This window comes from Macrobrachium nipponense, chromosome 35 (genome assembly GCF_015104395.2).
Source record: "Macrobrachium nipponense isolate FS-2020 chromosome 35, ASM1510439v2, whole genome shotgun sequence".
Lineage (NCBI taxonomy): Eukaryota > Metazoa > Arthropoda > Malacostraca > Decapoda > Palaemonidae > Macrobrachium > Macrobrachium nipponense.
This window is the reverse complement of record NC_061096.1, coordinates 22,257,891-22,279,165: the sequence shown is the minus strand read 5'-3', so window position 1 is coordinate 22,279,165 and position 21,275 is coordinate 22,257,891. Positions and strand designations below refer to the sequence as shown.

Genomic DNA, 21,275 nt, shown 5'->3' with positions numbered 1-21,275 from the left:
GTATTACTACTTAAGGTTCTTTGCAGCATTCCCCCTCGGCCCCAAACTGCAACCCTTTACTAGTTCCTTTTACTCTACCTCCTTTCATATTCTTCTTCCATCTACTATCTATCTTTCCACCCTCTCCAAACAATTGATTGAGCTAGCTAGTACCCTATATATAGCCTAGGTATAACGAGTAGGTATACGGAGGGTAAAAAACCGCATGGTACAGGGGTGAACCATGTACGATCAATGTGTACAACCCCAAGAAAAGTACATTATATGCGTCCTGACACCGGAGTAAGGTCATTAGCTCCGTTTCTCACCAACACAAGTCGCGTCTGATGCCCATCTCCGATGTCAGACGCGTTATAATGTACTTTTTTTTGGGGTTGTAACATTGATCGTACATGGTCCACCCCTGTACCATGCGTTTTTAACCCTAGGTAATATTAATTACTACTAGTGCAGCTGCTACAGATTCCTCCTGTTACACCTATCAAACCTTCAGACCTTTTTAATGTCAATCCGTTTCAGCACTGAATGGCCTAAAGTACTAGTCCCAGTGCTGGCCCATTGACCAAATTTCTATATTCAATCAAGAGGAATCATCGCCTCAAAAATGTAATCAAATCATGGAAATGCAACCAGGACACTTGTCGCGGAGGTGTGCATCCTTACTGAATTGATAAGCTGTGGTTGGGCTTTGACCCATTAAAGGTCCTCTGTACCTAAAATAACAGATCGATATAGGGTAAATGACTGAACGGTGTCATAGCCGCCACCACTCTCAGAACACTGCCACTTCCCAAAAAAAGCGCTTGAATTATGCCATTATTTGTAATTTAGGAGAAAACACTTACTTTGAGAAGAGTGTAGAGTCTTGGTGTGCTGCCTGAATAGGCCACAACTCTTGACATATGGTCATGGCAGGAAATTCAAGTACTACTTATTTCAGGAAGGTGGCTGCATTCTGTGATCGGTGGCTGCTATGTCGTTGCTCAGTCATTTACCCCTGTAAAAGTCAATGGGTAGATTGGAAGTAGGGATACCTCCTAATGTAAGCTCTCCTAACTTTACCTGACACTAGCCAAGGTCTTTAGCCTACCTGTCTGGTGAGGGGGCTGACCCACATCTTAAAGGCACCCATTTCATATTTCCAGTTCCCAGTCTCAGTAGTTGACCCTAAGCCAAAGATTGGAGTTTGGTTGTGGATAGAATGGATTACCTTAGGGATTTCCAGATGGGTAAAGCATTGTATTACATGTATACCAAAGCCTCGTACAAACCATATTGGTTAATGTTTGTTTCTGGTCCAAACTTCCCTACTCGAATTTTTTTATTGTATCTTTCAAATCTTTATATAAAAAGGAAAAAATATTCTGTATACATAATTCTTGCAAACTAGTATTATAAATAAAAATAATTTATACAATAAGAGAATATATAGTATATGGTATGTAGGTAATTAAGGATTTTTTCTAAGTTTCAATTTTGCTAGTACTAAACACAGCAGAATATATTTGACCCCCCCAGGGGCTAGTACTAAACACAGTAAAATACATTTGACCCCCTAGAGGCTAGTACTAAACATGGCGAAATTTACCACATCACTTGGTAATCTACATCTTAAACATATGGCATTCATTTTAAAGCTGGAGAAACTTTCTTGAAAACTGGAAATGCCGCTCATAACCTAAGCGGTCTAGTGTAGCTCTTGTGCTCTAAGTTGATATCACCTACCCATTTTGGCCAATGTCATCATTGAACTTAGACAAGGTGTGATTCAAGTCTACATATTTTTATTTTATTACCCTAATGATTGGAGGTGCAGAAGATGAAATTCCCAAATATGAGAGAAATGTTTGAAGATAGAGAAATAAAACAATGGAAAGCTTAATTAACTGCGATGAAGAAGAGGACCAATGCATTTATGCAGTATGCTTAGCTTTAAAAGCAAATTCACCACTTTTAATCTGACTTCTTTAAGTTTTGATTACAATGGAGAGTAACACTTAAAATTTCATTATGATTTCAGTTCATACTAATTTATGAATTATTATTTTTACTGTACAAAGATAAACCTAGTGTTCTTCATGGAATACCATTTCAACTAACCTATAATAGTACCAGTATGGATAGTCTGTAATCAGTCAAAAGTGCAGTTTCCGTTTAATCCCTTAATGACGGATACCCTCATATGAGTAGCAATAACAGGTTTTGGGTAGTGGATGGATTCACTCATGGTGGGCATCAATATGGACATGCCATCGATTTGGGGGAATCGGGCGGAAAGAGGTTCCATTACTTCTATAGACCATTAAATTCACTAATGACAGCTTTTAGACTGGCTCAGTATCAACAAAGTAGTCACCTCATAAGTTAGTTGTGATCTTGACTTCAAAGGGGCATGTTGTTTTTCTTTCTCCCATGACGTCTTTTTATTTTATTTGCCCATAGATATACCCAGGGGTTGCTGTTGTCTTTTATAATAGTATGTCAGTTATATAATTGTAATTTTGCAAAGCAATATTAGAAAAAACATGTATACAGTGGGGCCTCGTTATCCCACGGGGGATAGGGCCCAGAACCCCCCCGTGATAAGTAAATACCCGTGTTATCCTGTACCACCCCCCTCAAAAATTGCTTAAAACTGCCTACTTTAATAGTTAACCCACCCAAGACCACTATTCCAAGTTTTATAAACTGCCTTACTTTAGTTCAAACACCAAAATTACGTTTCAACTATCACCTAAAACTAAATTCAAGACAGTTTAAAGTTTATTGTACAAAATTAGCCTTAAAAAATGTAGTATATGTACTACTGTACATATGTAGCCTACTAGCCTAGGGATTACAGCTGGAAGCCTACATACGCATGGTGGGCCTCTTTTTTTTTTTTACAAGGAAAGAGAGGATGAGTGGTAAGAGAACTATCAAAATTATGTAAATCATATGGGTACTCACCAACAATCTATGTTGATAAAAGATGGCGACGATTTTGCAGTGCAATCCAGTAATATAATAACGATAATGCTACCAACAGTATGCAGCGCATCTCTTCCCTTCGTCACAACACGTTAATAGTATAATCCACCGTAAAAACCTTCATCTGACCTTTAGGCGTCTTTCCATAAGAGTAAAAGAAATCAGGCTTTTGGATGCCACATAATTAACTCGTTTATATGGGTACAATTTAAAGAACGCGCCGCACACCACATTTCATAACAATAACAAACCAACCTTGGACAAACGAGAGTATGCCAGTGTTGCCAAACTGGGAATGGCAATTTCTTGCTAGATTTTGTTCCATAAAAGGCTAAAAAAAAAATCACATACCGTTATTTATACTCGAATAACGTGCAATCTCCCATATCGTGCGACCCCCAAATTTTCACCAATAAACAGTGGTTTTGTGTTTTGTCATGTATCTCATGTATCATGCAAGTCATAAGGTTGGTGGTTTAGCCTGCTAATGGCCGAGTCATTCAGATGTGTGGTGATGCTAGTCAAGTTAGGTAATTTTCTTATTAATCTCGAGAATTGAATAAAAAATCTCAAGTTTAAAAAAAAACTCCCATGATGAAATTAATATAAAAAATAATTGTAAAAAATAACACGCCTTGGAGTCCTTATCATTCTCTCTCTCATTCTCTCTCTCTCTCTCTCTCTCTCTCTCTCTCTCTCTCTCTCTCTCTCTCTCTCTCTCAGGAAGGAAAATAACGTACGCACTGTAATTTGAGTCTTTCACCAACGGGTATCAGTAAATGTGTAGACATTGTGTGCGTGTTTAAAAAATGTGCAGTACACACACATTCCGATGTTTCGTTTTTCGGAAATTTTTGGAATTTTTCAGATTTCGGAAATGTGAGGTCAGATGCATAATCAAACAAAACACCACTAGCTGCAGCAAAAACATTTTTTCCCTTTATGTTTTTCATTATTGTTATTTATTAATTACAGTTTTTATTTAAATAAATATTAATATAATACTGTTAAATGAATGTGAGATAATTAAGATCACCTATAATAAAATAGTGGGACAATTAATACCATATGTTCACTAATAGGTATTATTTTCAAAACAAACATTCCGTAAAACACAAAAAAAAATATATGTACATAACAGTCAAAATATAATAATGTTTTGCAGTTCAACTTGTGAATTTTAACAATAAGTATGACTATATAATATATTTCACCATATCGATCTTGAAGTTGAAGAGTCGTAAAATTCTGAGGATGGTCCAGGAAAAGGATTTGTACTTTGTGATTACGTATCGCTACAACACCATGTGGTATTTTCATACCATATATTGATGACGCATCTCTACGACACACTGGTGTTTTTCATACCACTATACGTTAAAGTTAAAAACATGACATAGAATCGACTTTGCGACTTCGTTCACTTTGATATTTTTAACGATACAATAACTATCATTTGTACTACTAAAACCCATCTTCACATAAGTAATTTTTTTTCGTAAGATATGTGTTGTTGCAAAAGCTAGCTTATACATAAAAGGCTTTTATAATTTAAGTCATCTTAGATATCCATATGACACCCAAACTCATTGTGGGGAAATTTACTACTGTTTCCTCGGATATTGAAATAACTTTTGCATCATTCAAACACTTTAATAATATAATGCATAAATACTAGGCTATACATATTTACATCGTATACAAATACTACATACAGTTATTATACACATACTTTTATATACAAAGTTAACAGTTATATTACACATACTTTTATATACAAAGTTAATCAGACGACAGCTGTGCACTGGACTACGTACGTACTACTTGGAAGATAAAACAAACAAAAATTTTGTTGTTGTTAGTCGCCGGGATAGATAACATTTTTCCAGAGATTAAAGAGCTGAATTTTGTTTTGAAGGTATGTCAACCGCGTTATTATATTATTGTTTTCACGAAGGAATTATTATATAAGAAAATTATTGAGTAATTGTTGCCGTCAGCAGTCAGAAAATCACGAACATGGTAACGTTCAAACCTAGTGCCATCCATGGCATATGTCTATAAATAGAACAGAAGCAGAGGGCAGTCATTGGATAACAGATCTCCATGGCTAATACCACCAACCAATCAGGTGTTAGTTATACTACTCTGTAATTTCTTAGAATGAACGTTTACACACACGAAGCTAACGATGATGTATGTGTTTTGCATACAGTACGTGTTTTAGTTTTTATTATAGTGTAAGTATTTTACTGATTTCATGAAGAATATAATGATTCCTTCTCATTACTTTGAATGCAAATGGCTTGAAGATTCTTCCGCAATAAGAGAGAGAAAAAAAAAATTTCCTTGAAGATGATACCTATTTACTAACGCGGTTGACATACCTTCAAAACAAAATTCAGCTCTTTAATCTCTGGAAAAATGTTAATCTATCCCGGCGACTAACAACAAACAAAATTTTTGTTTGTTTTATCTTCCAAGTAGTACGTACGTAGTCCAGTGCACAGCTGTCGTCTGATCACTATCATATGATTAAACGTTTGTATATAAAAGTATGTGTATACAAATGTTAACTTTGTATATAAAAGTATGTGTATATAACTGTATGTAGTATTTGTATACGATGTAAATATGTATAGCCTAGTATTTAGCATTATTTATTATTAAAGTGTTTGAATGATGCTAAAGTATTTCAATTATCCGAGGAACAGTAGTAAATTTCCCCACAATGAGTTTGGGTACAATATGTACATCTAAGATGACTTAAATTATAAAAGCCTTTTATGTATCAGCTAGCTTTTGCAAACAACACATATCTTACGAAAAAATTACTTATGTGAAGATGGTTTTAGTAGTACAATGATAGTTATTGTATCGTTAAAAATATCAAAGTGAAACGAAGTCGCAAAGTCGATTCTATGTCATGTTGCCTAAAACGCGTTGACTTAAAGGAGACCGTTATTTTGGTTGTTTTATCACTGCCATAAACCCATAAACAATGCAGTGTATGTATGATAATTCTAAACTATTATTCACTACCAAAATAACGATGATATTTTGTATTGAAAATTAATGTTAAATATATTCCAAACATTATTACTACGTAGCATGAATAGTACTATAAATATTTCGAAAGATAATCTTGCTGTGAACGCTACCATAATTTGATTTTCATATACGTACTTACATTTTGTCAGCTGGCTGGCCTCGCATAGATAAAATTGATTCACTGATATGGAATTACTCCACGAATAGCCTTTTTATTATGAAGATATGACGACTTAAAGGAGAACGTTATTTTGGTTGTTTTATCACTGGCACAAACCCATAACAATGCAGTGTATGTATGATAATTCTAAACTATTATTCACTACCAAAATAACGATGATATTTTGTATTGAAAATTAATGTTACGTATATTCCAAACATTATTACTTACGTAGCATTGAATAGTACTATAAAATTCGAAAGATAATCGCTGTGAACGCTACCATAATTTGATTTTCATATACGTACGTACATTTGTCAGCTGGCTGGCCATCGCATAGATAAAATTGATTTCACTGATATGGAATTATCTCCACGAATAGCCTTTTTATTATGAAGATATGACGATAATATATAAGGTAAAAAATGCTTTTATGTATTTCGTTTACGCTTCGTCGCCAATAACAAACAGCAATACTTACGATAATCTATGACAAATAGCGTTGTATGACTTCATTGTTCAGAGAAGTTATATACGAATACTGCCAAAATAATAATGAAGTTCGAATTAATTTTAGCCTTAATGTTATTACTACTGTAATTATACTACCACACTACTATTAAAATTTCTAAAAGTTTATCAAACAAAAAATGTCGCTTTGAACGCAACCGTATACATAAACCATTTTCATATGTAAAGACATATGCTTCACATTTTGTGGCTGGCCACTCCGACGATAAGTTGAGTGAAATGATGTGGAATTATTTCTTTGAATAGGCTATTTATTATGAAGATATGACTATAATATATATGGTAAGAATGGTTTTATTTACCTTTACCTGTCAGTTTAATATCATAATGTGAATGTTTGTGTACTTGGTGGTTATCGCACTGCAACTACGCTTAGCCTACCAATGAACGTCATACATAAACCTTGAATAGGCTATTTATTTCGAAGATAGGACAATATATTAGGTGAGAATGGTTTTATTACCTTATTGTCAGTTAATATCATTATATGAGTCTTTAAATGAATGTTGGTAGTTACCGGACCACCGGCCAGGGTTAGCCTACCGAAAAACATCGCATACGCAACACAACAAACCCGTGATGCAGTGATTCATACCAGTGATGTAACATGAGAAACGGTCCAAGAAAAAACCCAAAAAACCCTCCGTGATTAACTGGATCCGTGAATACTGATCCGTGAATAAGCGATGCCCCACTGTAATCCAGTTAAGTTACTTATCTTTGATCTCAATAAATTTACATACTATTTTACAACCAGTGTATACTCAGAAGTTGTTACTGATTTTAGTTCTTACCTGTTCTGATATTGTTGTGAGCTGTATTATAATTTTACAAAATAGAATAAAATTATTTATTAGAAAAAACATGTATAACTTGGTAAAGTGTATGATTGTCTTTGTAAAAGAGACTCTGAAGAGGTTGTAAATATTCTTATGCAACTTCTTGTGGAAGGTAGGGAGAATTTGTTAGGATTTTTTTTTCTTACACCTTGTACAGTTGCAGATCTTCCTCTTTCCACTGATGTGTGTTTTTCTTAAATTAGCCGACCTCAGTTTCCCTGGCCTGGGGTACTGCATATGTTTTTTTTTTTAGCCTGGCTCTTATTGGGTTAAGGTTTACCAATACGTATTACAAAAATAAAAGAGATATGCATAGTATAGGAATTGTAGATAGCTTAATATTTTTTCTTTGCAGTTTTCTTCAAACAGGCCATTGATCAGAAATTTAGTGTCCTCACAGTACTTGTTGCGGGCATTGTTGCAGTGACAGCATATTATTACTGGATGGAACGCAACAAGAGACGTAAACAGTCTCCAGTGAAGTTACAGTTCAAGTAAGAAGCTTTTTCCCATTCCTTAAACCCCTTTATGTATTTATCTTTACTATTCAAACTTACTATTTATGTTATCTCACTCTCCCAGATATAACCTACAGTATTAGAATAATTGAAAATAATATGGTAAAAAATTATGACTCAGCTTTGCAAATTGTTAAAATGAAACTGCAAACCATAGGTGTTCACCTTGAAGATTATAATTTGATGTCAAAATAGGCAGCTATAATACCCTGAAATTATGTATTGTTTATACATGGAACAAACCTTCCGTCCTAACATTAGGATAAATCTTCTTACACCAGCTGGAAAACAATGAAAAATTGTATATATGCAAAGGATATGAGGCATCTGGTATCTGATACGTAGCTGAGTTGGAAGCAGGTCATGGACCACGATTGGACCTTGTGACGTATTTAGTCTTTCTTCAACCGCCATGGAGATTGGATGTTCACTTTTGCTCTCCTCCTCCCAAGCCCGTGATTCCTTTCTCTGCTTTCCTCCGCTTTTGGGTGTGTTTGTTTTGTGATTTATCCTTTGAGCATCATATGTTTCCTGACCTCTTAGGCTTCCTGTGTTCAAGCTTCCTGGCTTCTTCTAAGACAGACCCCATACAACTTGCAGTAGGTGTCATTCTAGTTTTTGTTATGTCTCCAATCCGTGCACATAGTGTTGTTCCAGGCCTGTTGAGCAGTGGAAGGACTTCTACAAGAAGAGGGAGAATAAAAGGAAGTCAGCATTTCCATCTTGGGAAGGATTCCCTCCTCCCCAAGTGAACGTTGCTGCTTCCCCCTTCTTCCAGACCTATTCCTACTGCTTTCTCATTCATTGGTGCCGTGTTTCCTACCTTTTCTTCCATTGATTTTATGTATAATACTGCCCGGTCTCTCAGGGGGTAATGTTGCCCCTTCAAGGAGAGAGGAGGCAGCGCCATCGTGTTCCTTTGTTTCAGGCTTCGATGCGCAAAAGATGTCTGTTGGGCCTCCCTAGGCCTACCAGGCGTACCTTCCCTGGAAGGCCTATTGTCCCATTTCACATCTTCACGTCTGCCAGCATTGGTTCCCCTAGCGGTTCCCCCCAACACTCAGCCTCCACTACATCGGGTCTCGTGTGCTGCTGCCTAGTGGGACACAATCACTATTAGCCACGCATCATCCAAAGTCGACTTTTCCCCTTGCCAGCAGCAAGGCCATCGACTCTGGGGCAGAATCCGTTGGATTCCATGACGTCACTCTCTGCGCCGTCTCTTCCCGTGACGACAGTATCTGTGACATCACTTACTCCGCCTGCTGCCTTGACATCACTGCCAGCTACTTCCTTGACTTCATCATCTACAGTTGCCAATCCACCTGGACTCTGTTATTTGAGAGAGGTACGGCAGGATACCTGTCTCCTAATTCTTTGCCCTCTTTATCGTCTTCATCTAACCCTCCTCAGTCTCGATTAGATGGAGAATTAGCAAGTAAGCTGCTCAGTCTTCTGAGAGCCTGAGAGCTGTGTCGTCCTCACCTCCTTCATGGACGTGTGTCACCTCTTCATGTACGTGGTCATGGTTCTGCCTCTTCCGTTCATGTTCCTGTGGAGGATGATCATTGCCCTTCAACCTCTCAGAAGAAGTCTTCAGTCATCCATTCTTTGTCTCCTTAACCCGTACAAGTTTGGCAAAAAGAGGACAAGGCTCCAGTCAAGAAATTGAAGGTGATGGACCCCCAGGTTAGAAGTCTAGTGCTCAGAGGCCTTCAGGACACACTCCTTCCCCTCAATTTAGGTCTCGTTTGCCTATGAGGACTAAGGGATACCTTGCCTGATGATTATATTCCATGGATGTGTTATGAATGGGGTCGCAGCCATAATGTTGATGACGGACGTATTTCTACTCTTGGACGTGCTTGTAGGACTCTACATGATTCCTCTTTATTCACCCCCTCCGGGTGTGCTCCTGTTCTCGGACACCTCTTCTGAAGGTTGGGGTGTTCATCTGAAAGAGCTCCTAACCTCGTGGTTTAGATCTTCATGAGTTTCAGAAGAGGGTAGTAAGTCACTTTGTCATTCTGATGTCGGACAACGCTACAGTGGTAGTGTATATGAACAAATGGGGATGGTTGGTGTCATGCCAACTTCACTCGATGACTGTTGAATTACACCAGGGACAATCAACAAACCGATGGAGCTCATGACTAGGTCCATTCTGGGCAAAAGGAATGTAGTGACTGACAAACTAATTTGTCAGGGACAAGTTCTGGGTATGGAGTGGTCATTGCATCAAGACATAGCGGACAGGCTATTCCATCTTTGGGAAGACTTACGTTAGACCTCTTCACTACGCAGCTCAACAGGAAGCTAGAAATCTACTGTTCAGTGGTCCCAGATCCGTTTGCTGTGGCGGAGGATGCCCTTCATCATCCTTGGGACACCCTAGAAGTTTACGCCTTCCCTCTGTTCTGCCTGATCCATCATGTCCTGAAAAGAGTAATGGCTTCCAAGAATATCAGGATGACCCTAGTAGCTCCTTTGTGGTTCTAAGCAGTGTGGTTCCTGGATCTTCTATCACTTCTCTCAGCAGTGCCGAGAGAGATACCCCCTTGGTACAACCTTCACTGCCAACCTCGTGTAGAGAGGTACTACCAATTGGTATGGTTCCTATCTCTTCACAGCTGGAGACTGTCCAGTATCTCTTATGAATGAGAGGTTTTTTCACAGGGCAGTGACTTAGATGTCTGGCTACCTCATGAGATCTCTGTTAGCTGTGTACCAGTGCAAATGGCCCATCTATGTACTGTGATTGGTGTTGTTGATGGGGTTTCTTTCCACTCGGAATTTCTATTCAGCAGATAGTGGACTTTCTTAACTTTCTCGTAGTAGAGAAACGTCGTTCTGTTTTTTGTGGTTAAGGGCTACAGGGCTGCCTCAGGATTAGTTCTTCATCTGAAAGATGTGGACATCACTTCATCCCGGGAAATCTCTGTGTTGTTCAAGAGCTTTGAGCAGTCTTGTTTACCTAGGGAACTCAAACATTCAAGCCCCTGCCTCAATCATCAGACAGGGAACTGACTTTGAAGACAGTTTTCCTTCTGGCCTTAGCTTCCTCGAAAAGAGTTGGAGAGCTCCATGGCCTAGATTATGACATAAAACACACCAGGGCTTGGTGGTCCGTAGCTTTCAAATTTGTCCTGGAATTCGTGGCTAAAACTCAAAATCCCTTGGTTCACGATGACAGATTTGCCTTATTTTCCATTCCTTCTCTAAAGGAATTTGTTGACACTTTCAAGAGTTACTGCTTTGTCCTGTCAGAGCATGGGCCGAGCCAAGAAAGAAGTGTCCAAGAATACCATTTTGTTTTGGCTGTGTGAGGTGATTAGGCAAGCCTACTCCTCATTGTCAAGTTCTGCACCAGTACTGTACAGTACATGCAAAAGTACATGATAGGAATAAGTTCCTCCCTGGCATTTAAGAAGAACTTATATGTTCATAGGATTTTGAATGCTGGTTCCTGGCTTCATCAAACCACTTTCACTTCCTTCTACTTGAAGAATATTGCCCACAGGTCTTTGGACGCTTTTTCCTTGGGTACAGTGGTGGCTGCTAAATAAGTTGTGCAGCTCATCCAGTGCTCCTGATAGGACATTTCATATCTTGCCTAAGATGATAGTGTGGAAGAGAGAATGAATGAAAGGACTGGTCTCTTCTTTCCCTTTTTTCCTTTCTTCAGTACCTACAGGTCGTTTGAAGAATAGACATTTCATATGCTGGAACTGGCTTGATGCAGGTTAGTGTTGCAGTCGTACTATTACAACACTTTTTTGTTCTATACAACATACAAATCTGCTTCTCAGTAGCTTCTACTCCTCTCTCCAGCAAGGGTAGTGAGGAGTGCTGACAAACCCGTTTCATGTGGCTGACATGGTTTGTTGATTGAACAAATATAGTTTGCTTTAACTTCCATATGTGCAGCGAATCTGGCCAAGTTACATTGTATTTAATCCCAGTGGGCTAGATGTTAGATACCCATATATCTAACATCTCAGAGGCTTAGGTCCTCTTCCTTAGAATCCTCACTTCTACGAAGTATGATCAGGTGTGCCGAACCTCCAGTTGGTTCAGGATTTTCATACCTCCCTCCAATAAGTTGAGCCTTTCCTAATGTTAAGACCTAAGGTTTGTTCCTCGTATGAACAAATGGCAAGTTTTTAATTAATTTGTGTTATTCATAGCTGACAAACCTGAGATCTTTACATTAAACTACCCACCTCTAGCACCCCTCTTTTGTCTTATCCCGGGTTGGAAGAAAGACTAAATACATCACAAGCTTCAGGCATGGTCTCTGACCCGCTTACACCTTAGCTACGTATCATATGCCAGATTCCACAGATCCCTTTCAAATACAATTTTTTATTTTTTTAACTGGTTTCCAGCTGGCACTAGAAGATTTTACTTAATGTTAAGACCAAAGGTTTGTTAGCTATGTAAAATACAAATTGATAAAAAAATTTTCATATTTCATTGATAACTATCTTCAAATTCTGAGCATACTGTAGTTAGAAAAAAAAATACAGGAGTAAAGTGTGCTCTGTTTGTGGGTCTGAAAAATTCCACAGACTGAACTTGCAACAAACCCTTTCATGTGAACTGTGGAATTAAGAATTAAGAATTAAAGGAATGCTTATTGTATGTTAATGCCTTGTAGGGATGTACAGTGGTGGCCCCCTGTATTCGTGGGGAATGCGTACGAGACAACCCCCCCCCCCCCCCCCTTCCCCCCGCAAAATAGTTGGAACCCTTATAAAACGCTTAAAACGGCCTATTTTGTTAGTTGAAACTCAAGGAAAACCTACTAAAAATTTGTATACTACCTGCTTTTTTCAAATAGTTTTATCCCAAAAAGTGCATTTTATTATGAAATAGATAAAAAAAAACAGGAATTTGTGGATATTTCTCAAAACAATACCACAAATAGGCGGATTTCCCATGAATTATGGGGGGAAATGTTCCAGAGAAATCCGCAAATGCGTGAGGCTGCAAATCCGGAGAACGCGAATACGGGGGGTCCACTGTACTGTTTATGATGTGTTTCTTCGCTTACAGCTAGTTGTCGACTTACGGCTTATGTGAGTTACGACTGATCGACTTTACGACCACCCACAACTAAAACGATTGGGTAGCGACTTGAGCAAGAAAGAATGGTGTCCAGCCGAACATACAAAAGTTTTTCCCCAGCTCCTGCCTCTCCACATACGCAGCTCACTTTTCGAGCTGCTAATGACTATTATCATGCATCGCAACAAGGATATAACTCCAGTAAACTTATGCCATCAAACACAACTGTAGATAAAATTGAGAGAGAATAATTTTAGATAAAATTGAGAGAGAATAATTTTAGTCAAAACTTCAGGTCTTGAAGAACACATTTACTGTTTTACTAACGTAAAGCTTGTAATACGAAGAAACATAAAATCAATGTATTGAACGGAGTCACGTAATATTTTTACACACAATAAACATGCAATGCAATCTGTTAACAAAAAAATAATTTAGTTCACGAGATGTATTAAGTTCATATTTTGACTTGAAAACAATGACAAATTACCTTGTCTTATGTACGTAAAGTATCTAGATATTTTATGCTAACTAGAAGCAAGGCAATTCGCTTTAAATTGAGTTAAATACGGCAAAATAACACGTAAATACGGCGAACCAAAGTCGTATTTACCATCAGCTGATTTCCAAACCAAAACATTGACTGCTTTTGTTAGTATTTTATGATACAATATGAGAATACGTCCACACAATATATTTGGATACAGTAATGTACAACTTTTTAAAAAATTCATGGAAAAGATGCTTATTCATTGTTTTTATTTCATAAATTCTGATTTCCATTTCGTGTCCAATTTTTTTTTTCTACAGATGTATCATAGTCAGAATGTATTGAACCTTCAAAATTGGTTTATATTAATAAATTACTAAATTATATCGTATATGTAGTAGTATACGGTATACTGCAGGGCTAGGCTACTTTATTCGTATATATATATGATATATGTACCATGATAACATCATCATCGTATAAGCGAGGCTAACCTTGTTAAATGTTCATTTCAAATCCTTTGTACTGAATTATCATAAGCCAATGTGCATTGAACCTAGAGAATTAGCTGAAATTAATCATTACTATGCCATATATGTATAAAGTATGCTGTGTAGTGTAGGCTAGGCTAGCCTATATGTAAAGATGGTACTGATTACCCTAGTGTAGTCTAGGCTAGTATAATATTCTTAACATGGGCCAACCTACGTCCAAATCGATTTATGACCGGTTGGTTGTAACCAATTGTGGTCGTAAGTTGACAACTACCTGTACTGTACTTCAGTCTGTAGTGTAAGCTGCAATGTAAGTGTGACTGAGAGTGTGTGTGAATCTAATGCATTAAATGCCTGTTATCTCTTGTTTTTAAACAGTTAACATCAGTCCAGTTTTAGAAGACCTTTGCAAAAATTAATCTCTCTGAAATAACATAAATATTAATAACAGTTGAATTTCGTATTCTTAAAATTTTTTTAATGCTATTTTTAGTACGTATGTTGTGCATAATATAAGCTTTGACAGACAGCTGTCAAACCTGTAGTAATTGGATTATCTTGCCCTCTGATATTTTGGTGTTTTTATGTTGTAGATCCTGTTACAGTAATACAGTATTAATTTACAATGTTTTTTCTGTGTACGCTGCTTAGAATACTTTGAAATAATCCTTTTGTTTCAGAACTTCTGATGAACTACAGAAAGTTGAGTGGGAGCATGTTGGTAAGGTGTCCAAAATATGGATTTATCCTGTTAAGTCATGTGCTGGAATCCCCCTAAAGAATGCCCAAACAGGTCTGCTTGGCCTCTTGGATGGCTCTGTGAGAGACAGGTGTGTTAGCTAGTACGTATATTTGTTAATCGATAATTATCTCACTCTTTGGTGACATTGCTTTGATTTATTATAATGCTGTAATCTTGTTAAATAGACAATCTTTACCTGTGGTGTATAAAGTAGTATGCCATATTGGTGCATTATAAGAACACTAGTGATTTATACTTTCGTGTGCACTTAAGACCCTTTTTAATATGCTCTTATGAAGTCAGGCATATTGCTGTTACTGATGAATTATCATGATTTTATGGCTAGGACATATGCTAGACTGCCAGGTATCATAGCTTAGGTTAGGTAAAGCTAGTGTATGCTACCAAACTAAGTATTTATTATTGCAAAGTTAAATAGGTATGTAAATGAATTTAAAGTTACATCAAAGGTATGTTTGTATGTTTGGCTATACAACCAGTATCCTTAAGTATGTTATATATGTATTAACAAAGTAAAAACAGCAATTAATGTACAAATTTTGGGGGGCAAAATTATGGACCGTGTCAGTTACTGAGTGCTCTTAGTCTGTCCCTTGGCTTGTCAGGGGAAGAAGTATCAGTTGTCTTCCTGGAGTACTTTTATGTTACTTAAAGCTCCTGAGATTGTTTCAGTATGTCTCTTGCTGTTGGTGCTGCTCCTTTTGTAACTCCCATACCTGTTAGACATCTGTCTGACTTTGTCCATGCTGTGTTGAAATATTGAGGTTAGTTAGAGGAAATTTGGTGGAAAAAGGTCCAAGAAACATAATTCATCCACATCAGCCTCATCCTTTTGTTTGCACATTCTTGGACCATAAAAATACATAAGGTCTGAAAGGCTGCCCACTGCAATAAGCTCCATCAGCTTTTTTTTGGCATAACTTTTTTTCTGGAAGGGAGGAGTTACTGTGAAAGATGTGGTGTATTTATGATGGTGATGTAGTTGTTTTCTCTAGATGAACCTAGGAGAGGAATTAAAAATATGCCTTTCCATCTTTTAAGTTCCATTCACTGGAGATTTCCTCTCCAATTTCCTGTGATATCCCAATACACATCCAAGAAGCCCAATGGCAGAAATTGCTGTATTAGTTTATCAAATTTGAGAAATATAACAAGGCCAGAGGTTTTGTACAGACTAAGCAATTGAAAGAAAATATCTGGGGTGCACCAAGTACACTTAAGGACCAATGACTTGCATAAGGGCTATAAAGCTTGCATAAGGGCTATAAAGATGTGACATTCATGGCAGCTATGTTTATGTCATATACTGCTTTCTGGACAACATTTTTATTGAAAAATAATTCTTTACCCAAGGTGGAAAATCAAAGGTGGAACATTGTATCCAAGGCAACCTCAGCATCAGAAGATTGAAAAGAGTATGATAAGTGGGTCACTAATTCTTGGAGCATCCTGATAGATGGTACACAGAATAGTCAATCTCTCCATCTTTTGGGGTGTTGGTTGGGAACTGGATAAGGCTTGGTAGATATCTGTGCTTTACTATACTGTTTTCCCAGAAGACATTGTTTTTATAATTAGTGTAAGGATTTTTACTGTTATTCAGAGGAAAAAACTGCAGGGAAATTAGTGTATAATATACTTGTATACCTTAGTGAGAATCTATTTTATTAAGATAAGTTTTGATGATGTAGAAGGAACTGACTTAATTTTTTTTGCTATTTTCAGATCATTTGCTTTTACAACAGAAAGCGGATCCCTGATTAGGGGGTCCATGATTGGTGCTACTGTGAAGATTAAACCTCTCTTAAATGGCAACTCACTAACTTTGAAATATCCAGATGTTGAAGAGTTGTCTGTTGATCTAGAGCAGGTAGAAGCTGAGAAAAATGAAGCAACCATAAAGTAAGTAACAATAAACATTCTGTATTAGGTATACACCCTTCATTCACCACATATTGTAAACAGATGCATACTTATTTTACCAGGCAACACAGAGGTATGCAATTCAAAATTAAAGTGACAAGAAGAGAAATACCAGACTACTAGCTTTGACAAACTCTCAGAGTTATCCGTTCCCAAGTAGCTTACAAGTTATTTTGGTGGTCTGATTAATAAGTAGAAGTCTCTTTTTAACATTGGAATAAAATTTTCTTCATTTCATTGCAGCAAAAGATTAATCAAGTGTCTCGTGGTACAGGTTTTCCTACCACTGGTCAAAAATCCACCTCAAGTAAAACCACCATCTCATATGCTAGTATAAAACAGACAATTCTGAACCACTGGGTAGTCTTGGTTTCTTCAAGAGAGCAGTTGAAGAAACATCTACACCTTCTTCTGGACATGAGTTGGTCCCTGCACTTACAAGTCAACTTGGAGAAGTTGAGCGAACTCCTTTTATACAGTCAATCCATTGAAGGACAAAGTTTCTTTGCCCCTCTTTTTCTGACAGTCAGGGCTTGGCAGGAGTTAATTGGGCACCTGGTATCCCTGGAGAAATTGGTTCATCCTCTCCTTAATCACTCATTGAGCTATAGTTGGCCTTGTGTTGGAAGCAGCCTTGATGCCTCCATCCAATAGAATTTCAGTCACAGATTAAGTTTTTTTTCTGGTCTTTGTTGGTGGCAGGATCATCAGAATCTACAAAAGAAAGTACCATTGGTACTACCCAACCCTAAACTCCTAATGTTTTGTGATGCCTCAGCTGCCTAATGGGCCACCCACCTGTTGGAATCTTGAGTGAGGAGAGCATGGGCCAGGAAAGAGTTACAAACTCGCAAACTTACTAGCAGTACAGGTGGTATTCTTAGGACTCCAAGCATTTATGACCATCTTTTTGGGCTGTTGCATCTACGTCATGGCCAAAGGTGCCATTGCCATTATTTATCTGTGGAATGAAGATGAAACAGGTTTGGAGTATCTCTGCTATGGAGACATAGCACAACCAAGTTCAGACCCAGTTTTACATGTTCCGTAGACGTCAGTTACATTTTTTATGTAATGGATAATGAAGCTTTTTATTGTAGTGTCTTACCGAACAATTATAGAGCCGTGATTTCCACGAGCGGCAGGATACTAAATTCAAATTTAGCGCGTCGGCGTCGCCAACACTGGTGGTGATGACGTCATCTCCCTCCACTCGCGGGAGAACCAGGTACAACTGCCCAGGTGAATCCAATTCTTTTCCTGCCGGCGTCCGGTGAACATCGGTGGTCGGTGCGGTTGGATGACTTTGCTTCGCTTTTTTTCTTGTGGATTTGATCTTCGGAATTGGTGAAGTACTCTTTTTTGGCGTTGTTGTTATTTTGCTTTTTATTTAGGCGTTGCCATGTCGGATTCTAGTCCGTCGGGAGTTAGGTTTTGCATCTCAGGATGTAAAACTAGATTATCCAAGTTAGAGTATGATTCTCACACTAAATGTGTTAAGTGTAGGGGACAGGTTTGTTCAGCAGATCGAACATGTAACGAGTGTAGTGATTGGACTGATTCTCAATGGAAGTTTTTTAGTTCATACTCGGAGAAATTAGCTAAAGACAGAATTAGAAAAGCAGCGCTTAGGGAAAGTAGACTTAGCTCTGCTTCGTCTTGCGATGCATCTGTTCCTTCTGTTTCTCCTCAAATTGTTATGTCTCCTTTAACTACACCTCCTATTCCTCCTACTAATCCCACTTCTCCGGCTTCCCGTGTAGTTTCTTCCGACACCATTGCCAGTCTGGAATCGAGGTTAGATCAGAAATTTTCGGTACTAGCGAATACGGTTTTGCAACTTGGTAATTCAGTTAAGACGTTTTTGGAGAAAGCGGCTTCAGGTAAGAGTGTAGTTGAGCCTGACACGTCTCCTAGACAAAGGTCACTGTCCAGCTCCCCCGCACCGGGGAGAAGACATACCGGAAGTCCAAGGGAGTCGATCGGGATTTGCCCACAGACAGGCGCCTCTCTTGTTGAGCCTGTTGCGCCTCAACAGGGCTCGGTTAAGCGTTGGAAAGGTGTTGCGGTCAGACGCCTTTCGAATGATTCAAGCGATTCGTCTCCGGTCGCGCGGCGCTCTTGGCGAGATTCGTGCCCATTCGCGTGATTATTATTGTATAATTGTTATGGGTATAGATAAGTGTGATTATATATTGTATAATTGTTATGGTATTTTATGCATTGTTTTGAAATATGGTGGGTGTCCTATATATAGACAACATGTGGTAGATTCTAGAAGGTGTCTGTTGATGTATTTAAGTTGTTGTGACGTCATAGGCTGTGAGTCATAGACAAGATGGCGGGCGGCGTCGGCAGGATGTAAACAATAACACGGGGAGGTAGAAAGCACTGTTGGTGGGTGTGTGGTTGGTAGGGGAGAGCTCTCTGTCTGGTAGGAGTTGTTTTTTGGGTCGTAAGTCTTTGTGGTGCTGGTGTTTTAAGGTGATTTCTGGAGTGTACTGGAGTTGGAGAAAGCGTACAGGTGGGTAGATTATTCATTTTTATAGAGTAAGAAAGGAGTTAGGCTAGGCCAAAATTCAAACTGGTACCAGAGCGTGGTTGATCAAAGATGCCTGGATCCGACAGTGAACAAAGGGAGACTACTAGATGGAGAAGGGAATGTCCTAGGTTTAGCGGGATACAAGAAGAATAACAAAGAATGGAAAGGTCAAGCCGAAGATTGGCTATTGTTGTATGGAGAAGATACAAAATACCCGGCGATAGAAATGAGAATGAGCTTAAAAGGGAAGCCCGAGAGCTAGTGGAAGCATTAGATAAAGATAAACTTACTGGTACAGAGGGTCCAAAGTTAATCCTAGAGAAACTAGATAAAGCCTATCTAAAAGACTCGGTAATGGAGACTTACGGTAGAATAAAAAGATACCTTCTAATAAGAAGAGAATCTAGTGAAAATATGGCGGACTATTTAATTAGATACGAGAAGGCAGCATCTGAGTGTGAAAGAGCAATGGGGAAAGGCGCGCTTGAAGGCGAAGTCAAGGGGTATCATGTAATAGAGCAAGCAAATCTCACGGAAAATCAAAAACAAATGGTATTATCGGCTTGTGGGCAAGAAAAGCTAGAGTACGGAACAGTGTCGCAAACAATGAAAAGACTATTTTGATTGGGATTAGGGGACTAAAGAGGACGGGAATGGTGGGGTTCGTCAGAAGCAATGCCAGTTCTGGGAGAGGAGGGAAAAACCAAAGATATCGGGGAAGATGGAACCGAGGAAGGGGTGGTAGAAATCCTATAAACAAGAAGGGAAGGTAACAGTATGTGCATATGCAGCTCAGAATGGCATTGGGCTAGGGATTGTCCTCAGAATTTTCATAATAGGAAGAAAACTGAAACAAGACTAGAAGAAATAAAATAAGGAAAAAAACAGAAAATGGGACAGAAGAAGAAGAGGTTTATGTAGGAGAAGTTAATAAAATAGTGGAAGCACATGGGAGGTGGTGATGCAATTTTGGACACAGGGTGTAAAAAAACCCCCTCAACAGTTTGCGGGGAATTGTGACTAGCACGTATTGTCATGGATTTTGAGTCAGGAAGAGTTGAGGAGAATGAGGGACACTAGGACAGAGTCTAATAAAGTGTTTTAATTTTGGTGAGACATCTTATAAGTCCAGAGGAATAATAGAAATACCTGTGATACTAAAAAACAGAAAGTTTTATTTGAAGACGGAAATTCTGCAAGGTGATATACCCTGGCTGATAGGTAAGCAAACCATGAGTAAAATGGGTATGACCCTAAATTTGAAAGAAAATTGTGTCATAGTAGAAGTATTAGGGGGAATGAAAGTAGTAAGTTAAGAGAAGACGAACAGGTCATTTAGAGTGCCTATAAGGAGGAGGAAGGTAGAAGAATTATTACTGGAGGGTTGGAAGGGAAAGAATCCGGGGGGAGGGAAATTAAGAAAACACAATGACGAAATTACATTTACAGTTTGGTCATGGAATAGTTGGAGATAAAAGATGGAAGCTAACAGAGGCAAGCACCAATGGAGTTAATGGGTTAATCGAAAAAAAAGAAAAAGAGGAAATAAGAAAGTTACTAACGGAACTGCTTAAAATTAAAATTGGAGGTTTGTAAAAAGAATACAAAGAAACCCCGCCAAACCGGTAGTAGGCTTTTCTTGGAGTAAACGTTCAATGAAGTCGTAGCGATGGATGTGGGAGAGATAGAAGAGAGAAAGTTCTTGGTAATAGTGGATATGGCAACGAGATATTGTCAGGCCTGTTGGATAAAAGATAAGAAACCAGAAACTATAATAAAGATACTTTTGTTTTTGAGTGCTGTTTGCTATATTTGGAGCACCCTCCAAAATATTGTCAGATAATGGGGAGAATTTCAAAATGAAAAAGTAAGGAGGATGGCAGAAAAAATGGAATATATTAAAGTATTAGCCACAGCATCAGAA

General features: G+C 38.2%; 2 protein-coding genes across 3 annotated transcripts in view; both read left to right on the top strand.

Annotated features, from left to right (window-relative positions):
* LOC135208473 (mitochondrial amidoxime reducing component 2-like) overlaps nt 1-21,275 on the top strand; it is a 112,781-nt gene that overhangs the window by 49,276 nt on the left and 42,230 nt on the right. The window lies entirely within an intron of this gene.
* Nucleotides 7,922-16,894, top strand: LOC135208470 (mitochondrial amidoxime reducing component 2-like). Its single transcript, XM_064240684.1, has 3 exons — nt 7,922-8,045; nt 14,804-14,953; nt 16,612-16,894. The coding sequence occupies exons 1-3, from the start codon at nt 7,996-7,998 to the stop codon at nt 16,790-16,792; spliced, it is 381 nt and encodes a 126-aa protein (XP_064096754.1). The 5' UTR covers nt 7,922-7,995; the 3' UTR covers nt 16,793-16,894.

Excerpts from the sequence above, each read along its gene's own strand:
- LOC135208470 (XM_064240684.1), top strand. The coding sequence starts at position 7,996 with ATGGAACGCAACAAGAGACGTAAACAGTCTCCAGTGAAGTTACAGTTC. Across the intron at positions 8,046-14,803 it reads CCAGTGAAGTTACAGTTCAA|AACTTCTGATGAACTACAGA; the intron begins GTAAGAAGCTTT and ends CTTTTGTTTCAG. Across the intron at positions 14,954-16,611 it reads GATGGCTCTGTGAGAGACAG|ATCATTTGCTTTTACAACAG; the intron begins GTGTGTTAGCTA and ends TGCTATTTTCAG.